The following is an 18,039-nucleotide window of genomic DNA, read 5'->3' as shown; positions in this document are numbered from 1 at the left end:
AACGGGCCCTTCGGCCCATCTCAGCCATGCCGGCCAACTATTGGGCTAGTCCCATTTACCTGCATTTAGCCCGTTGTTCTTTAAACCCTTCTTATTCATATGCAGTATCTGTCCAATATCTTTTAAAATTCCTGTGGAGAGGATAAAATGGGAGTCATGTAGGTAAGGTTGCCAACTGTCCCGTATTAGCCGGGACATCCCGTATTTTGGGCTAAATTGGTTTGTTCCGTATGGGACCGCCCTTGTTCCGCATTAGGCCCGGACGCTGTAGGTCCGGACAATGTAGGAAAAAACCTGCAGATGCTGGTTAAAATTGAAGGTAGACATAAACTTCTGGAGTAACTCAGCAGGTCAGGCAGCATCTCGGGAGAGAAGGATTGTGTGACGTTTCGGGTCGAGACCTTTATTCAAACTGAGGAAACGTCACCCAGTCCTTCTCTCCCGAGATGCTGCCTGCCCGCTGAGTTACTCCAGTATTTTGTGTCTACCTTCGGACAGTGTAGATCCGGACAGTGTAGGTCCGGAGGCCCGGGCGCCGCCTGACGGAGGTTGCGTAGCAACCCGCCTCCCAGCCCGGGCGGCCGCCATTGGTGGAGCGGGAGCACGTGGCCGCTGGCTGGGTGAGGTCACGTGGGGCGGTGACGTCACCTTGTCCCTTATTTGGGAGTGAGATAGTTGGCAACTCTACATGTAGGGCTAGTGTAAATGGATGCTTGATGGCCAGCAGGGCTTGATGGGCTAAAGGGCTGCTTCCATGATGCATTAAAGCATGACTATATGATTAAGGTTTTGAATGGAGCGGTTGGCATTCTGTGTAAAGCTTTGTACCCATGAGGTAACTCACCTAAAAACAGTCTGAGGAAGGGTCATCTCGACCTGAGGCGTCACCCATTCCTTCTCTCCAGAGATGCTGCCTGTCTCGCTGAGTTGCTCCAGTATTTTGTGTCTACCTTCAGAACAAACTTCTTCAGACTGATTTTAGTTGGGGGGGGGGGGGGGGGAGGGAAGCTGCAAGAAAAGTGGGGGCAGGACAAAGCCTGGCAAGTGATGAAGCAGGGTCCCAACCCAAAACATCACCTATCCCTGTCCTGCAGGGATGCTGCCTATCCTGCTGCGTTACTCCAGCACTTTGTGTCTTTTTTTGTGTAATCCGGCATCTGCAGTTTCATGTATCTGAGTGATAAGAAAGTATCGTTATAGTTGGGGTTGATTGAGGTTGTTTGGCAGATGGGTGGGCAAAGGCTAGTGATGAGCAGGAGACAAAAGGGTGTCAGATGAGGAGGGAAGAGGAATGAATTGAAAGTCACGGTGGCGCAACGGTAGAGTTGCTGCCTTACGGCTCTTGCAGCGCTGGACACCCGGGTTCGATCCTGACTATGGGTGCTGTCTGTACGGAGTTTGTACGTTCTCCCCGTGACCCGCGTGGGGTTTCTCCGAGATCTTCGGTTCCCTCCCACACTCCAAAGACGTACAGGTCTGTCGGTTAATTGGCTGGGCAAATGTAAAAGATTGGCCCTCGTGCGTGTAGAATAGTGTTAATATGCGGGGATCGCTGGTCGGCGCGGAACCGGTGGGCCGAAGGGCCTGTTTCCGCGCTGTATCTCAAAACTAATAGCCAGTGGGAGGGTCTGGACGAAAAGGAAGGTGGACGGGAGGAAAAAGGGGGAAAGGGCGGAAAAAATGAGGAAGAGGTGGGATAGGGGATATAGGGAGAAGGCAGGAACGGGGTACTGATTGAGAATGATCAGCCATGATCACACTGAATGGCGGTGTTGGCTCGAAGGGCCGAATGGCCTCCTCCTGCACCTATTGTCTATTATCTATTGATAGTAGGAGAAATGCTTGAACAACAGGGTGGGACACAGTAAAGTGGGTGGGGGGGGGGGGAGAATTTTACAGTGGTGGCAAAGCTATTGTGTTTCTCCAGCAACCTCCATCCTTTTGATCCTTTCATATCCGATTCGGCTCTTGCCTTCAGGGTTTTAATTCTATTCCATTTCTCGGCATTGTTCAATGAACTGCCTGAAGGGCAGATTGTTTCTCAAGAGTAGTGGGCGTTTACTCAACACTGAAGTCTGGATTAAGGAAGATTGCTCACAATACGTGCAGGAAGGAACTGCAGACGATGGTCTAAACCAAAGGTGGACACAAAATGCTGGAGTAATGCTGTCAGCGGGACAGGCAGAATCTCTGAAGATAGGGAATGGGCGACGTTCTTCGTCTGAAGAAGGTCTCGACCCGAAACGTCACCCACTCCTTCTGTCCCGACATGCTGCCTGAGTTACTCCAGCATTTTGTCTCTATTAGTCACAATATACCGTGGCTGCTAAAAGAGAACAACAACCAGGGAGGATAATCGAATATGTGAAGGAAGGAACTGCAGATGCGGGTTTACACCCAAGATAAGACACAAAATGCTGGAGTAACTCGGCGAGTCAGACCGTATCTCTGGAGAAAAGGAATAGGTGACGTTTCAGGTCGAGACGTCTGAAGAAGGGTTTCGACCCGAACGTCACCTATTCCTTTTCTCCAGAGGTGCGATCTGACCCTCTGAGTTACTCCAGCTTTTTGTGTTTGTCTTGGGATATTAGAATACCTGATATGTGGCAGGAGCATGAATATCCTAGCATGGCACGCACTGTGAAGACACAGCATCGTTACCTGAGACAAGGCTCCGTGCATGGCCAATGTTATTCCCCATTGACATTTGGCCTGACATTTCTATTTTACACATTTCATTGTGTATAACTGCTTCATTTGTGAATAACGTTTCCACAACGTAGGAGTAGGAGTGCACCCCATTCTACAGAGAGAAGGTGGAAAGATTTTATCAGGTCATAAGTGATAGGAACAGAATTAGGCCATTCAAGTGAATCACATCTGCTTCGCCATTCAATCATGGCTGATCTATCTCTCCCTCCCAACCCCCATTCTCCTGCCTTCTCCCCATAACCCCTGACACCCGTACTAATCAAGAATCTATCAATCTCCGCCTTAAAAATATCCATTGACTTGTCCTCCAAAGCTTTCTGTGGCAATGAATTCCACAGATTCACCATCCTCTGACTCAAGGGAATTGTTTGATTGATTGCAATTCACAGCATGGAAACAGGCCCTTCACCCCATCTAGTCCACTCTGACCCGTTCACATTACTTCCATGTTATCCCACTTGCTCATCCATTCCCACACACAAGGGACAATTTACAGAGGCCAGTTAACTTACAAACGCAAACATCTTCAGAGTGTGGGAGGAAACCAGAGCACCAAGAGGAAACCCACGCGGTCACGGGGAGAACGTGCAAACTCCACACAGACAGCACCTGAGGTCAGGATCGAACCTGCTCCCCTGGCACTGGGAGGCAGTGGGTCTACCAGCTGCGCCACTGTACCAACTCTGTATAATGGGAGATGGATCCATGATATCCTCTGCCAATCTAAGACTTAGGGGCAGCACGGTGGAGTTGCTGCCTTACAGCGCCAGAGACCTGTGTTTGACCCTGACTACAGGTGCTGTCTACTAAGGAGCTTGTACGTTCTCCCTGTGACCATTTGGGTTTTCTCCTGGTGCTCCGATTTCATAGAAAATATAGACATAGAAAATAGGTGCAGGAGGAGGCCATTCGGCCCATCGAGCCAGCACTGCCTTTCATTGTGATCACGGCTGATCATCCACAATCAGTAACCCGAGCCTGCCTTTTCCCCATATCCCTTGATTCCGCTAGCCCCTAGAGCTCTTTCTAACTCTCTTTTAAATTCATCCAGTGAATTTCTGTCTTCTGTGGCAGAGAATTCCACAAATTCACAACTCTCTGGGTGTAAAGGTTTCTTCTCACCTCAGTTTTAAATGTCCTCCCCTTTTTTCCTAGACTGTGGCCCCTGGTTCTGGACTCCCCCAACATTGGGAACATTTTTCCTGCATCTAGCTTGTCCAGTCCTTTTATAATTTTATATGTTTCTATAAGATTCCCTCTCATTCTTCTAAACTCCAGTGAATACAAGCCCAGTCTTTCCAATCTTTCCTCATATGTCAGTCCCGCCATCCCAGGGATTAACCTCGTGAACCTACTCTGCACTGCCTCAATTACAAGGATGTCCTTCCTCAAATTAGGAGACCAAACTGCACACAATACTCCAGTTGTGGTCTCACCAGGGCCCTGTACAACTGCAGAAGGACCTCTTTACTCCTATACTCAAATCCTTCCATTATGAAGGCCAACATGCCATTAGCTTTCTTCTCTGCCTGGTGTGCCTGCATGTTTACTTTCAGTAACTGGTGTACAAGGACACCCAGGTCTCGTTGTACTTCCCTTTTTCCTAATCTGACACCATTGAGATAATAATCTGCCTCCTTGTTCTTGCCGCCAAAGTGGATTACCTCACATTTAATAATAATAATAATAATAATCCATTTATATTATATAGCGCCTTATCGCATGCTCAAAGCGCTTTACAAAAACAATTAACATAGAAACAAACAGACAAACTATCCTGACGGAAAAGCGGCGAATACACAACGCCAGCGTCCTCTCACGTCAGGGTCCGGCAGTAGACATTAAAAAGCACAAGACACACAGATAATTTTTTTTTTACATAAAACAGCCATCACAGTGATTGCTCTAGGCACACCCTCACTGTGATGGAAGGCAAAGTCTTATCTCCTCCTCGTTCTTCTCCCGTGGTGCCACGAGGTGATCGAGGCTCCCAATTTTTTGAAGCCCCCACCGGGCGATGGAAAGTCCCAGGGCCGAGCCAAGCAGGCCGATGAAGGTCCTGAGCCCCCACTGGGCGATGGAAAGTCTCAGGGCCGAGCCGAGCAGGCCGATGAAAGTCCTGAGCCCCCACCGGGCGATGGAAAGTGCTGCGGCCGAGCCACGCAGGGCGATGAAGGGCCTGCGGGCGGGTTGATCATACCTCACGCTTCGGGGCGGTCGAAGCTGCTACGGCTGGAGCTCCCAAAAGCCGGTCGCCAGCCAGGGACCTGCGAACTCCCGATGTTGCGGTCTGCAGGGCCCACGGCCGAAGCCTCCGAGATGGTAAGTCCAGGCCCTGCGACCGGAGTCTAACGGAGATACGACACGGTAAAGGTCGCATCTCCGTTGAGGAAGAGATTAGAAAAAAGGTTTCCCCCAACCCCCCCACCACCCCCCTACATACACAGAATTAAAAATAAAATAAAACGTACATTTAACAACGACAATGACAAAAAAACCAAAAAAAACCAGAGAGACTGCCGGTGAGCTGCAGCTGCATTTATCTATATTATTCTCAGTGATGGAAATGGGTTTTGGGAACCAGTCTGAAGAAGGGTCTCGACCCGAAACGTCATCCAATCCTTCTCTCCTGAGAATAAATACCTTTGATTTGTACCAGCATCTGCAGTTATTTTCTTAGGAACTAGGGGTACTCTAAGTCCATGAGGCTGAGGTTGGGAAGGAAGTGGGGGTGGGGGTGGGGGGGGGGGGGGGCGGGGGGATTGAGGCACGAGACCAGAAACTTACTGTTTATAAATACCCATAGGCATAATAGGCTTGATATTGAATCGGGTGGAAGAAAACAGGCCGAAGAGTATCAAAAAGATCAAGTCTAGTAGCAGGAGATAGTTTCAACAGCTGTGTAGCACTGTCCCCATCAGATTATACTACACAACTGATGCAATAGGTATGGCCAGGAGTTTGCGTAAGAATCAAACATGATGCTTAAATTAAGAATAATGTTATTCAGCTTCAAATATTCCCCAGATAGAGGAAAAACATAGACATGTAACACAGTGTGTGGCAGCAAACATAGACATGTAACACAGTGTGTGGCAGCAAACATAGACATGTAACACAGTGTGTGGCAGCAAACAAAGACAATTGTATCAATATCCCCGCGCTTAACCTGCACGATTTCAGTTTTGTTTACTATCAAAGGGCGCAAATAGCGAACTCCTCAAACACAAAGTGCACCCCATGTTACAGAGAATGATTGCAAGTTCATACTTCTTTGTGCGTGCGCTTTCTCCGTCGATGTGCCGGACAATAATCTCTTTATCCAACTTTGTGGGGAACCGGTCACTGTGACTTGGTGACGTTTCGGGTCGAGAATCTCGACCCGAAACGTCACCCATTCCCTCTCTCCTAGATGCTGCCTGACCCGCTGAGTTACTCCAGCATTTTGTGATACCTTCGATTTGTACCAGCATCTGCAGTTATGTTCCTACACCACTGTGACTTGGTACTGTCTTTTTAAGCGATAGTGGGAGAAAGTGATGATCTGTTTCTTGCAGCTCCACAGTGATTTAACGGGTTGAGTTATTGGCATCCATCGTAGACACAGGTTTACAGGTGATTTCAGTCTGGGGCAAGCACCGGGCAGCACCTCCCCGCCCAGCCCACAAAACAAACCCATCGCTGCTTTCTTTAACCAGGTGCTATCTGTTAGTGAAGGGGATGCCAGCACATGCTAAATGTACCGAGTGTTCACCACTGATTGCAGGACGTGATGCACACAACACAACACAACACAACCCACCTGCGCCTCCCTGTCCCGGCACCTTCAGTGAAAGGCCCGCCCGCCCGCCCGCCCGCCCGCCCGCCAGCCCGCCCGCCCGCCCGCCAGCGACCATTCAAGCCGTTAATGATTGTTAGTGAAGTACAGTATGTATTGTTTAAAAAACACACACCCACAATTCAATATAATGCATTTCCCGATGATTATTCCCCCGTGAACAACGAGACTTCGCTCACTCTGGGTGAAGCGAAAACAAACATCAAAGACATTCTTCAATCCCCAGCCCGCCCGAACCTGCTGCGTGATGGCGTCTCGGGGAAGTGCGCGGGCACGCTGGCGCCAATTGCAGGCGGGTCTTGCGCGTGCGCGCCCCGGGCAGCTGCCGCTAGCGGGATGTGTGTACGCGTGCGTGCCCCGGGCAGCCGCTGCCGGCTGTTGTTGACGGTCGGAGCGCGGAGCGTGCAACGGTTTCCCTGTTCACGTCACGTTTTACTCCAACAAGGTAGTTATAGATAAAGGTTTCATTACAAAGAATAAATAACTCCAAGTCGGCTGGTCCCTCGATGCCCAAGTCGGAGTCCTCCTGTTCAGTTTCAGCGACTTTACCTGAGCCCGTGCTCGCGGCCCGGTAGCCCTGACAGTGAGTTTAAGAAATTCTCCCCTGAATTTTATTCAAAGGAACGCGGTGTCATTAATACATGGTCAAAACACAAGTACGTTTACTGAGGGATGTGGATCGATGTATTGATGACACATTGTATAATTACTGCCTGTTAACTACTGTGCTAACAGTGGCAGTTAACAAATCGTTTTCGTCTGAGTTGAATAAAGTGATGAACGACTCGAATCTTTCTGCAGTACTCATTAAACCCCAGCTGGAAATTGAAAACTAGGGGAAGGCCATCCTCCTGCGTACCCCCCATTTCCATCACTGATTATATTGCATCTGCCATGCATCTGCCCACTCACTCAACCTGTCCAAGTCACCCTGCAACCTCCTAGCATCCTCTTCGCAGTTCACACAGCCACCCAGCTTTGTGTCATCTGCAAATTTGCTAGTGTTACTTTTAATTCCATCATCTAAATCATTCATATATATTGTAAATAGTTGTGGCCCCAGCACCGAGCCTTGCGGCACTCCACTCGCCACTGCCTGCCATTCTGACAGGGACCCGTTTATTCCCACTCTTTGCTTCCTGTCTGCCAACCAATTCTCTATCCATGTCAATACCCTATCCTCAATACCATGTGCTCTAATTTTGCCCACCGATCTCCTGTGTGGGACCTTATCAAAGGCTTTCTGAAAGTCCAGATACACTACATCCACTGGCTCCCCTTCATCCATTTTACTTGTCACATCCTCAAAAAATTCTAGGATTAGTCAAGCAGGATTTGCCCTTCAGAAATCCATGCTGACTTGGACCAATCTTTTTACTGCTATCCAAATGCACCGTTATTACCTCTTTAATAATTGACTCCAGCATCTTTCCCACCACCGATGTCAGGCTAACTGGTCTATAATTCCCCTTTTTCTCTCTCGCTCCTTTCTTGAAAAGTGGGATAACATTAGCTACCCTCCAATCCACAGGAACTGATCCTGAATCTATTGAACATTGGAAAATGATCACCAATGCGTCCACGATTTCTAGAGCCACCTCCTTGAGTACCCTGGGATGGTGACCATCAGACCCTGGGGATTTATCATTCTTCAGTCCCATCAGTATACCCAATTCTATTTCTAGCCCAATGCAAATTTCTTTCAGTTCCTCTGTCTCCCTTGATCCTCTGTCCTCTAGTACATCTGGGAGATTGTTTGTGTCTTCCTTGGTGAGGACTGAACACTAAGGAAGACACAAACAATCTCCCAGATGTACCAGAAGACAGAGATGTACACATTCCCAAGATGTACAGATTTCTTTGGTAAAAGAAAATTGTAAGTTGTCCCTAGTGTGTAGGGTAGTGCTAGTGTATGAGGATCACAGGTCGGCGCGGACTCGGTGGGCTGAAGAGCTTGTTTCTGCACTGTATCTCTAAACTAAGCTGAACTAAACTTTCTGAGTGAACAATTTGAAGGGGCCTTGTGTTAATAGAAACATAGAAACATAGAAAATAGGTGCAGGAGTAGGCCATTTGGCCCTTCGAGCCAGCACCGCCATTCAATATGATCATGGCTTTTATTCACAAAATGCTGGAGTAACTCAGCAGGTCAGGCAGCATCTCAGGAGAGAAGGAATGGGCGACGTTTCGGGTCGAGACCCTTCTTCAGACTGATGTCAGGGGGGCGGGACAAAGGAAGGATATAGGTGGAGAGAGGAAGACAGTAGGAGATCTGGGAAGGAGGAGGGGAAGAGAGGGACAGAGGAACTATCTAAAGTTGGAGAAGTCGGTTCATACCACTGGGCTGCAAACTGCCCAGGTGAAATATGAGGTGCTGTTCCTCCAATTTCCGGTGGGACTCACTATGGCACTGGAGGAGGCCCATCACTATGACACTGAATTTCTTACACAATATGATCATGGTTGATCATCCAAAATCAGTACCCCGCTCCTGCTTTCTCCCCATATCCTTTGATTCCGTTAGGCCTAAGAGCTAAATCCAACTCTCTTTTGAAAACGTCCAGTGAATTAGCCTCCACTGCCTTCTGTGGCAGAGAATTCCACAGATTCACAACCAAATGAAAGGATGCAGAACCTCGCCAGTAGTGCTCCAACCGGACAGCACAGTCTTGCTGCTTAAACCCTGATGTGGTGGAAGTCTGATGGCGACAAACTGTAGCCAAGGTGCCGTCTAGCATTGGTATCCCACGCTCCCACACTGTGGGCAGCCTACAGTTGTGCAATGGAATGAAAACACCTCCTCCGTGAAAGTGACTTTATTGGGAAAGTCTATGGAATATTGTCAGATCCAGCCGCCATTCTTTGTGGAACGTCCATGTTTCTGGAAGTGTCCGAACGATTCACTGGAGTTTAGAAGGATGAGAGGGGATCTTATAGAGGCATATAAAATCATAAAAGGACTGGACAAGCTGGATGTCTCCGTCTACATCCTATCTTTGTCCCGCCCCCTCCCCTGACATCAGTCTGAAGAAGGGTCTCGACCCGAAACGTCACCCATTCCTTCTCACCTGAGATGTTGCCTGACCCGCTGAGTTACTCCAGCGTTTTGACTCTACCTGGTCCATTGCAATGATCCCCAGTGGGAGGTGCAGGGAGCAGTACCATGGACGCCACGTGCTCTGCGAACCTCCCTTTGCACAGAGAGCTCGGTAAATATAACAAAACAATGGGCCACTGTCAGACAATCACCCGGAGATCAAAGAAACAAACAAAATAAGGTACTGAATCCTCCCCTCTCTGCCATGAGCAGAATACCTTTATTGCCCTTCAGGTCTGGACGTTCTTTCATCAGTTGACCCTTTGCTCTTTTCAAAGGGTTGTGGGAACAATGGCTCTCCTTTCCTCTGTGGAACAGCCTCTCGATGGCGACTCCCTCCCTGGCCCGAGGAGGCATTGCAATCTCTGCAGCTAATCAGGAGTTATCTGCAGGGAGTTAATTGGTGCCTGTGGGATGTTTATTGTTGTAAGTGGTGATGAACTGTGCAAAGGCGACCTGCAATAATTGAGACAAGTGAGAATTGGCCCTCTCAGCATTTGATGGCACTAATAAATAAGTGGCATTTTTTCTGTCCGTCAGCAATCAAAATTCTTGAGCTTACCTCCAAAAGTTTAGTTTAGTTTAGTTAAGTTTAATTTAGTTTAGTTTCATTTAGTTTCGTTTAGTTTCGTTTCATTTCGTTTAGGATAGTTTAGAGATACAGCACAGAAACTAATTGGGAGGAGCAGAGGGCATTGCAAGGACCACACATGCCTGTCTTTGGCCAGCCTGCCTCTGTACCTGCCTCTGGACAAAATAATTGGGGTTAGGAGGGAAAGATAGATCAGCCATGATTGAATGGCGGAGTTGATTTGATGGGCCGAATGTCCAAATTCTGCGCCTATCACTTATGACTTATGACCTTATGAAACAGGCCCTTCGGCCCACCGAGTCCGCACCAACCAGCGATCCCCGCACACTAACATTATCCTACACACATTAGGGACAATTTTACATTTATACCCAAGCTAATTAACCTACACACCTGCACGTCTTTGGAGTGTGGGTGGAATCCGAAGATCTCGGAGAAACCCCGCGCAGGTCGGCTGCAGGAGGTGGCCCCTGCATATGAGGCGGTGGGCAGAGGAGAGGGACGTGGGGGCCTGCAGCAGCCCTGGTCACACCGGCACCCTCTCCCCGCACCACCCCTCCTCCTCCCACCCTCCCTCAGTCTTCTCCACTCCAATGACCCTCTCCCCGCACCACCCCTCCTCCTCCCACCCTCCCTCAGTCTTCCCCACTCCAATGACTCTCTCCCCATCAGATACATACACCATCCCAGGCAACATCCCGATAAATGTCTTCTCCATCTTCTCCAGTGCAATCCCATCCTTTGTAAAAGTGCGGTGACCACAACTGCACTCAACATTCCAACTGAGGCCGAACTAGTGTTTTATAAAATTGGATTTCTCTTCTGCATCACGGTGGTGCAGCGGTAGAGTTGCTGCCTTACAGCGAATGCAGCGCCCGAGACCCGGGTTCGATCCTCGACTACGGCTGCTGTCTGTACGGAGTTTGTACATTCTCCCCGTGACCTGCGTGGGTTTTCTCCGAGATAGACAATAGACAATAGACAATAGGTGCAGGAGGAGGCCATTCGGCCCTTCGAGCCAGCAACGCCATTCAATGTGATCATGGCTGATCATTCTCAATCAGTACCCCGTTCCTGCCTTCTCCCCATACCCCCTGACTCCGCTATCCTTAAGAGCTCTATCTAGCTCTCTCTTGAATGCATTCAGAGAATTGGCCCCCACTGCCTTCTGAGGCAGAGAATTCCACAGATTTATAACTCTCTGACTGAAAAAGTTTTTCCTCATCTCCGTTCTAAATGGCCTACCCTTTATTCTTAAACTGTAGCCCTTGATTCTGGACTCCCCCAACGTTGGGAACATGTTTCCTGCCTCTAACGTGTCCAACCCCTTAATAATCTTATATGTTTCGATCTTCGGTTTCCTCCCACACTCCAAAGACGTACAGGATGGTAGGTTAATTGGTTGGGTAAATGTAAAAATTGTCCCCAGTGTATGTAGGGTAGTGTTAGTGCGCGGGGATCGCTGGTCGGCGCGTACCCGATGGGCCGAAGGGCCTGTTTCCGCGCTGTATCTCTGAACTAAACTAAAAGTGTCTCATACACTGTCTCTTGGGTAAGTTCAATTAAACCACCACCTAGAGTTAATCTAACAGAAAGAGAATAAAAGGGATGCACCACCATCCCATTTGCCTAGTCAGGCAACTGAACCATCCTATCAACTGAAGAACGGTCCTAAGTTACCATCTTCCTCATTGGACACCCACGGACTATCTATAATCAGACTTTTTACTGGGCTTTTTCTTGCACCTAGTATTATTCCCTTTGTCATGTATCTGTACACCGACTCGATTGTAATCATGCATTGTCTTTCTGCTGACTGGATAAAACACGCAACAAAAGCTTTTCACTGTACCTCGGTACACGTGACAGTAAACCAAACTAATCCCTGACACCTCATCTCAATCAGCCATAGTTGGGAGACACAAAAAGCTGGAGTAACTCAGCGGGTCAGCCAGCATCTCTGGAGAAAAGGAATGAATGATTGAATGAATGAATGAATGAATGAATGAATGAATGAATGAATGAATAAGTTTGTTGGCCAAGTATGTGCAGATACAAGGAATGTGCCTTAGTGCTCCGCTCACAAATGACAACACAAACATGCAGTTAACAATTATGAATAAAGCATAACCACATCAAAACAATAAGGATACAACATTACGGTCTAAACATGTGGGTGAAAATAAACCAGAGCAAAAAAGAGACTACAGACTTTGGTTATTGAGTAGAACTACCACTCGTGGAAAAAAAGCTGTTTTTATGTCCGGCTGTGGCTGCTTTGACAGTCCGGAGTCGCCTTCCAGAGGGAAGTGCTTCGAAGAGTTTGTGGCCAGGGTGAGAGGGGTCAGAGATGATCTTGCCCGCTCGCTTCCTGGCGCTTGCAGTGTACAGTTCGTCAATGCGGGGAAGGTTGCAGCCAACAACCTTCTCAGCTGTGCGAACGATCCGTTGCAGCCTCCGGATGTCGTGCTTGGTGGCTGAGCCAAACCAGACCATGATGGAGAAGGTGAGGGCTAGGTGACGTTTCGGGTTGAGAGCCTTCTTCAGACTGAGAGTTATGTGAACGGGAAACAAGAGGTATAGACGGTGATATAGAGAGATATAGAACAAATGAATGAAAGACATGCAAAAAGTAACGATGATAAAGGGAACAGGTCCGTTAGAAATGAAGAGATCTGAAGAGGGTAGAAGCCCATCCTGAAGAGTCCAAGGCCCAAGAGGAGGGGGACTGGTGGAGATGGGAGAAGGGGGCAGTTAGAAATGAAGAGGTCTAAAGAGGATGGATTCAGTTTCAGTTTCACTGAATTAAAAATCTGGTGATATGCACAACGATTGCAACTTAAAATTGCTTAAGAACAACATTGGAACCCTCCCCCCAACACCTTGTGTCTTTGGAAGGCAAATCAGTACTTGCTGTGGTTTGTTTTAGATTTAGAGATACAGCGCGGAAACAGGCCCTTCGGCCCACCGAGTCCGCGTCGTCCAGCGATCCCCACACATTAACACTATCCTACAAACACTAGGGACAATTTTTACATTTACCCAGTGAATTAACCTACAAACCTGTACGTCTTTGGAGTGTGGGAGGAAACCGAAGATCTCGGAGAAAACCCACGCAGGTCACGGGGAGAACGTACAAACTCCGTACAGACAGCGGCGCCCGTAGTCAGGATCGAACCTGAGTCTCCGGCGCTGCATTCGCTGCAAGGTAGCAACTCTACCGCTGCGCCACCGTGCAGCCCTTTGTTGTATCTCAGCAGAGACCTTACTGTGTCCACGGTGGCCACTTTGAGCTCACACTGACCACACATGTGAGCCCACCTCTGGCCCTTAACGACGCTTGTGAACTACTGGGCACATTCCACAGCCACTTGTCAGTCACAGGCAAGTTCCCTTCAGGCTTCTGGTGGTTATTTATTCTGTTGACTTTCCTCTTTATGAGTCTATCTTTATGGACCCAAGTGCCTCAGGAAGCCGGCGGAAGAATCACTGATCAACGACGAAATGAGGTCACCAGACTTTTACACCTGGAGTTCGCCCTCATATCCCCCCAGCACTTGAGATTTCCATCAATCACTGGAAATTCTTGACAAATTCTACGAGATTTGGAAAGTGTCGAGTTTAGTTGGAAACTGGGTAGCTGCTCGAAAATCAAGAGCAAAGAGTGTTTAATTGTCATATACATGGGGAATGGAACAATATTCGGTTTTGTTTTGGTTTATTGTCACCTGTACCGAGGGTACAGTGAAAGTATCACAAAATGCTGGAGTAACTCAGCGGGTCAGGCAGCATCTCTGGAGAGAAGGAATGGGTTCTCGACCCGAAACGTCACCCATTCCTTCTCTCCAGAGATGCTGCCTGACCCGCTGAGTTACTCCAGCATTTTGTGGTACCGGGGGATGTGTGACTGCTTTGTTTACTTGCTGCAGCTTTACTGGCACAGTAACGCAAAAGCACAACAAATAAATATCCAATCTTCAATAACGCAATAAATTATCAGTCATACCATGTAACCAGACTATCATAATGCAAGCCATAGTATGCAGTGCAGGTTAAACAAAGTCCATTGTAGATTGTTGCTGAGGTGGGGTTGGGGTTAGGGTTTAATTTAGAGATACTGCGCGAAGACAAGCCCTTCGCCCACCAAGTCCGCACCGACCAGTGATCGTCGCACATTAACACTATCTTGCACACTCGAGGACAATTTACATTTTATACCAAGCCAATTAACCTACAAACCTGTAGGAAGGAACTGCAGATGCCAGTTTAAACCGAAGATAGACAAAAAGAGCCGGAGTAACTCAGCGGGCAGTCAGCATTCTGTGGAGAAAAGGAATGGGTGATGTTTCGGGTCGAGACCCTTCTTCGGACTGCAGCAGGGTCAAGACCCTTTGTCAGACCATATTTGAAGGGCCTGTTTCCGTGTTGTTTCTCTAACAAAAACACTGCTCCAATGTAATCAAACGTAGACAGGCCCATGCCACAAAGGGAGCCTTGATACTGATGAATGAACATCCACCCACTGTGCTTTGTCTGCGGGATATTTGAACACTGAGCCATTGACCAAGAGATTGGCAGATAATGATCTGAGAAAGATGGAATCTAAGTGAATGTCAGGAAAGGACATGTTTCTGCAAGATTCCAGTGCTTCTTGTATAAAATACTTCAGCACTTGTAAAGCATGCTGACATATTTTGGAAAATTGAACAAACATTTACTTACTTAATTGCAGCCCATCCTGGGAATTATGTTTAAAGTTCCCAACTGGAGTCTCATCAGGTGACATGGCAGTCCCATTAATGTGTGTTAGGACCAGCCATCTCCTTCCTCTTGGTTAAAGCCTCACTTAACTGTCAGCTGTTACTTGCACCAGTCTGCCGTTGACCACGTCTACACTCATCGTTGTATTTTTTGTTGTATTTATCGTGAACATAAATATTGATTTCCCCAACTTCAAGTAACCTTTGCATCCCCTCTCTCACCGTCTCTCCGCTACCCTAGTGGTCGTGCTGGTTTCACTGTCTTGTTGCTGAGTTTCACTGTTTGTACAATACAATACAATATATCTTTGTTGTCAAAACGCTGGAGTAACTCAGCAGGTCAGGCAGCACCTCGGGAGAGAAGGAATGGGTGACGTTTCGGGTCGAGACCCTTCTTCGACCCGAAACGTCACCCTTTCCTTCTCTCCTGAGGTGCTGCCTGACCTGCTGAGTTACTCCAGCATTTTGTGAATAAATACCTTCGATTTGTACCAGTATCTGCAGTTATTTTCTTATATCTTTATTGTCATTGCACAGGGGTACAACGAGATTGGGAATGCGCCTCCCATACGATGCAATAAATTAATTAGCTAATCAGAATAAATTTATACAACCCAATGAAACAAAATTAGAAACAGCTTTAAAACAGAATAAAGTGCAAGTAGATCTGTGCCGGTTCACTGTGCGATGTGACCATCCGGCACAGCAGGACCGGTTCATAGCAGCTATGGCCCTGGGGATGAAGCTGTTCCTGAGTCTGGAGGTGCGGGCGTAGAAGGCCTTGTATCGTCTGCCGGATGGTAGAAGTTCGAACAGACTGTTGCAGGGGTGTGAGGAGTCTTTGTGGATGCCTGTGGCTTTCCTGAGGCATCGTGTGTTGTAGATGCCCTCCAAGGCTGGTAGCTGTGCTCCGATAGTCTTCTGAGCTCTATGGACTACCTGCTGAAGAGCTTTCCTCTCTACCTCCATGCAGCTGAGATACCACTCGTGGTACAACTCGTTATCACCCCCACAGCCAAAAATGGACCATTGTGGGCTCCACCTTTCCTTGATCATTGTTACTTCTTGCATGTCTTACAGTCATATTGATCTATGTACCTTCTATATCTCTCGTTTCCCTCTCCCCTGACTCTCAGTCTGAGGAAGGGTCTCGAACCAAAATGTCACCCATTCCTTTCCTCCAGAGATGCTGCCTGACCCCGCTGAGTTACTCTGCCATTTTGTGTCGATCTTCTGTTTGGACCGGCATCTGCAGTTCCTTCCCACACACTACATCACACTTTGTCGACTGTATGCTTCACGTAGACTATCACGTCTACGCTACCAGTGGTGCAGCGGTAGAGTTGCTGCCTTACAGCGAATGCAGCGCCAGAGACACAGGTTCGATCCTGACTACGGTTGCTGTACTGTACGGAGTTTGTACGTTCTCCCCCGTGACCTGCGTGGGTTTTCTCCGAGATCTTCGGTTTCCTCCCACACTCCAAAGACGTACAGGTTTGTAGGTTGATTGGCTGGGCAAATGTTAAAAAATAAATAAAAATGTCCCTGGTGGGTGTAGGATAGTGTTAATGTGCGGGGGTCGCTGGGGCGGCACGGACCCGGTGGGCCGAAGGGCCTGTTTCTGCGCTGTATCTCTAAATCTAAAAAAAATGTGAACAAGGAATCTAATTGTGTCCTGGCTGGTGGATGTGACAATGAAGTAATTTCATCTGATCTGAGTGTGTAAAGGCTTGGTTACAGGTGTTGCCATGGGGCAGGGATGCTGGCTGCATGCTCACCGTTTGTGGTAAATGCTCTAACCGTGCAATGTATGCTTGCTTTCTTTTAGATATCAATGACTGTGCCTCTCAGCCTTGCAAACACAGAGGGAAATGCACTGACCTGGACTCGGATTACTCCTGCACTTGCCCATCTCCATACATTGGAAGAACCTGCCAACACCGTGAGTGATCTTTACACTAGGGGAGGGCTGCACAGTGGATTTGCTGCATACTGCGCCAGAGGCCCGGGTTCGATCCTGACTACTGGTGGTGTATATACGGAGTTCGTACGTCTCCCCGTTTCCTCCGCTTTCCTCCCACATTTCAAAGACGTGCAGGTTTGCAGGTTTAATTGGTTTCTGTAAATTGTCTCTGTTGTGTCGGATGTCGTTAGTGTGTGGGTGATTGATGGTCGACATGGGCCAGAGGGCCTGTTTCCACACAGTACCTCTAAACTAAACTAAACTGTAGATTGGAAACTTTCCTCTAGATCCCAGTGATTTTCATTCAAACCTATTTATTTATTCATTCGTGTCATCACACAGCTGTTTGCCAACAGCGAGCAAACTTCAGTGCCGTGTCGTTGGCCTCTGCAAGATCCTTCACAGTGCGTGTGTCGTGCAGCACGTCACAGCTCAGGAGATGTTCCATAGTCTGGAGGCCCCGTCCCCACTCGCAGTCTGCCGCATCTTCAGTGTATCCCCACTTCAGCACGTTCGGTTTGCTCCTCCCCACGCCTGCCCGCAGTCTGTTGAGACTGCACCAGGTTACCCACGGTTGGGCGGAACCTGGTGGGAGTTTCTCAGAGGGATCGATTGCCATGTGAGTGTCTTCCGGAGATTTCTCTAGTCTCTCTTCCCAGAATTTGAGCCTTCTAGACTAGAATAGAATAGAAAATAGGTGCAGGAGGAGGCCATTCGGCCCTTCGAGCCAGCACCGCCATTCATTGTGATCATGGCTGATCGTCCCCAATCAATAACCCGTGCCTGCCTTCTCCCTATATCTCTTGATTCCACTAGCCCCGAGAGCTCTATCTAACTCTCTCTTAAATCCATCCAGTGATTTGGCTTCCACTGCCCTCTGTGGCAGAGAATTCCACAAATTCACAACTCTCTGGGTGAAAAAGTTTTTTCTCACCCCAGTTTTAAATGAGAAGTGCCTGCCTTCTCTCCTATATTCTAAGACTGTGGCCCCTGGATCTGGACTCCCCCAACATTGGGAACATTTTTCCTACATCAAGCTTGTCCAGTCCTTTTATAATTTTATATGTTTCTATAAGA

At 48.2% G+C, this 18,039-nt stretch overlaps 1 protein-coding gene across 4 annotated transcripts in view; it reads left to right on the top strand.

Moving 5' to 3' along the window:
* Positions 1-18,039, top strand: part of LOC144609115 (lactadherin-like) — a 124,196-nt gene that overhangs the window by 71,531 nt on the left and 34,626 nt on the right. For all 4 annotated transcript variants that reach the window (XM_078427495.1, XM_078427494.1, XM_078427497.1 and 1 more), the window contains one exon: positions 16,828-16,941. In XM_078427495.1, the coding sequence (XP_078283621.1) occupies positions 16,828-16,941 (114 nt within the window). The remainder of the gene's footprint in view (positions 1-16,827; positions 16,942-18,039) is intronic.

This window comes from Rhinoraja longicauda, chromosome 33 (assembly GCF_053455715.1).
Source record: "Rhinoraja longicauda isolate Sanriku21f chromosome 33, sRhiLon1.1, whole genome shotgun sequence".
NCBI lineage: Eukaryota > Metazoa > Chordata > Chondrichthyes > Rajiformes > Arhynchobatidae > Rhinoraja > Rhinoraja longicauda.
The sequence above is the reverse complement of the archived record's forward strand: the minus strand, read 5'-3'. Positions and strand labels throughout refer to the sequence as shown.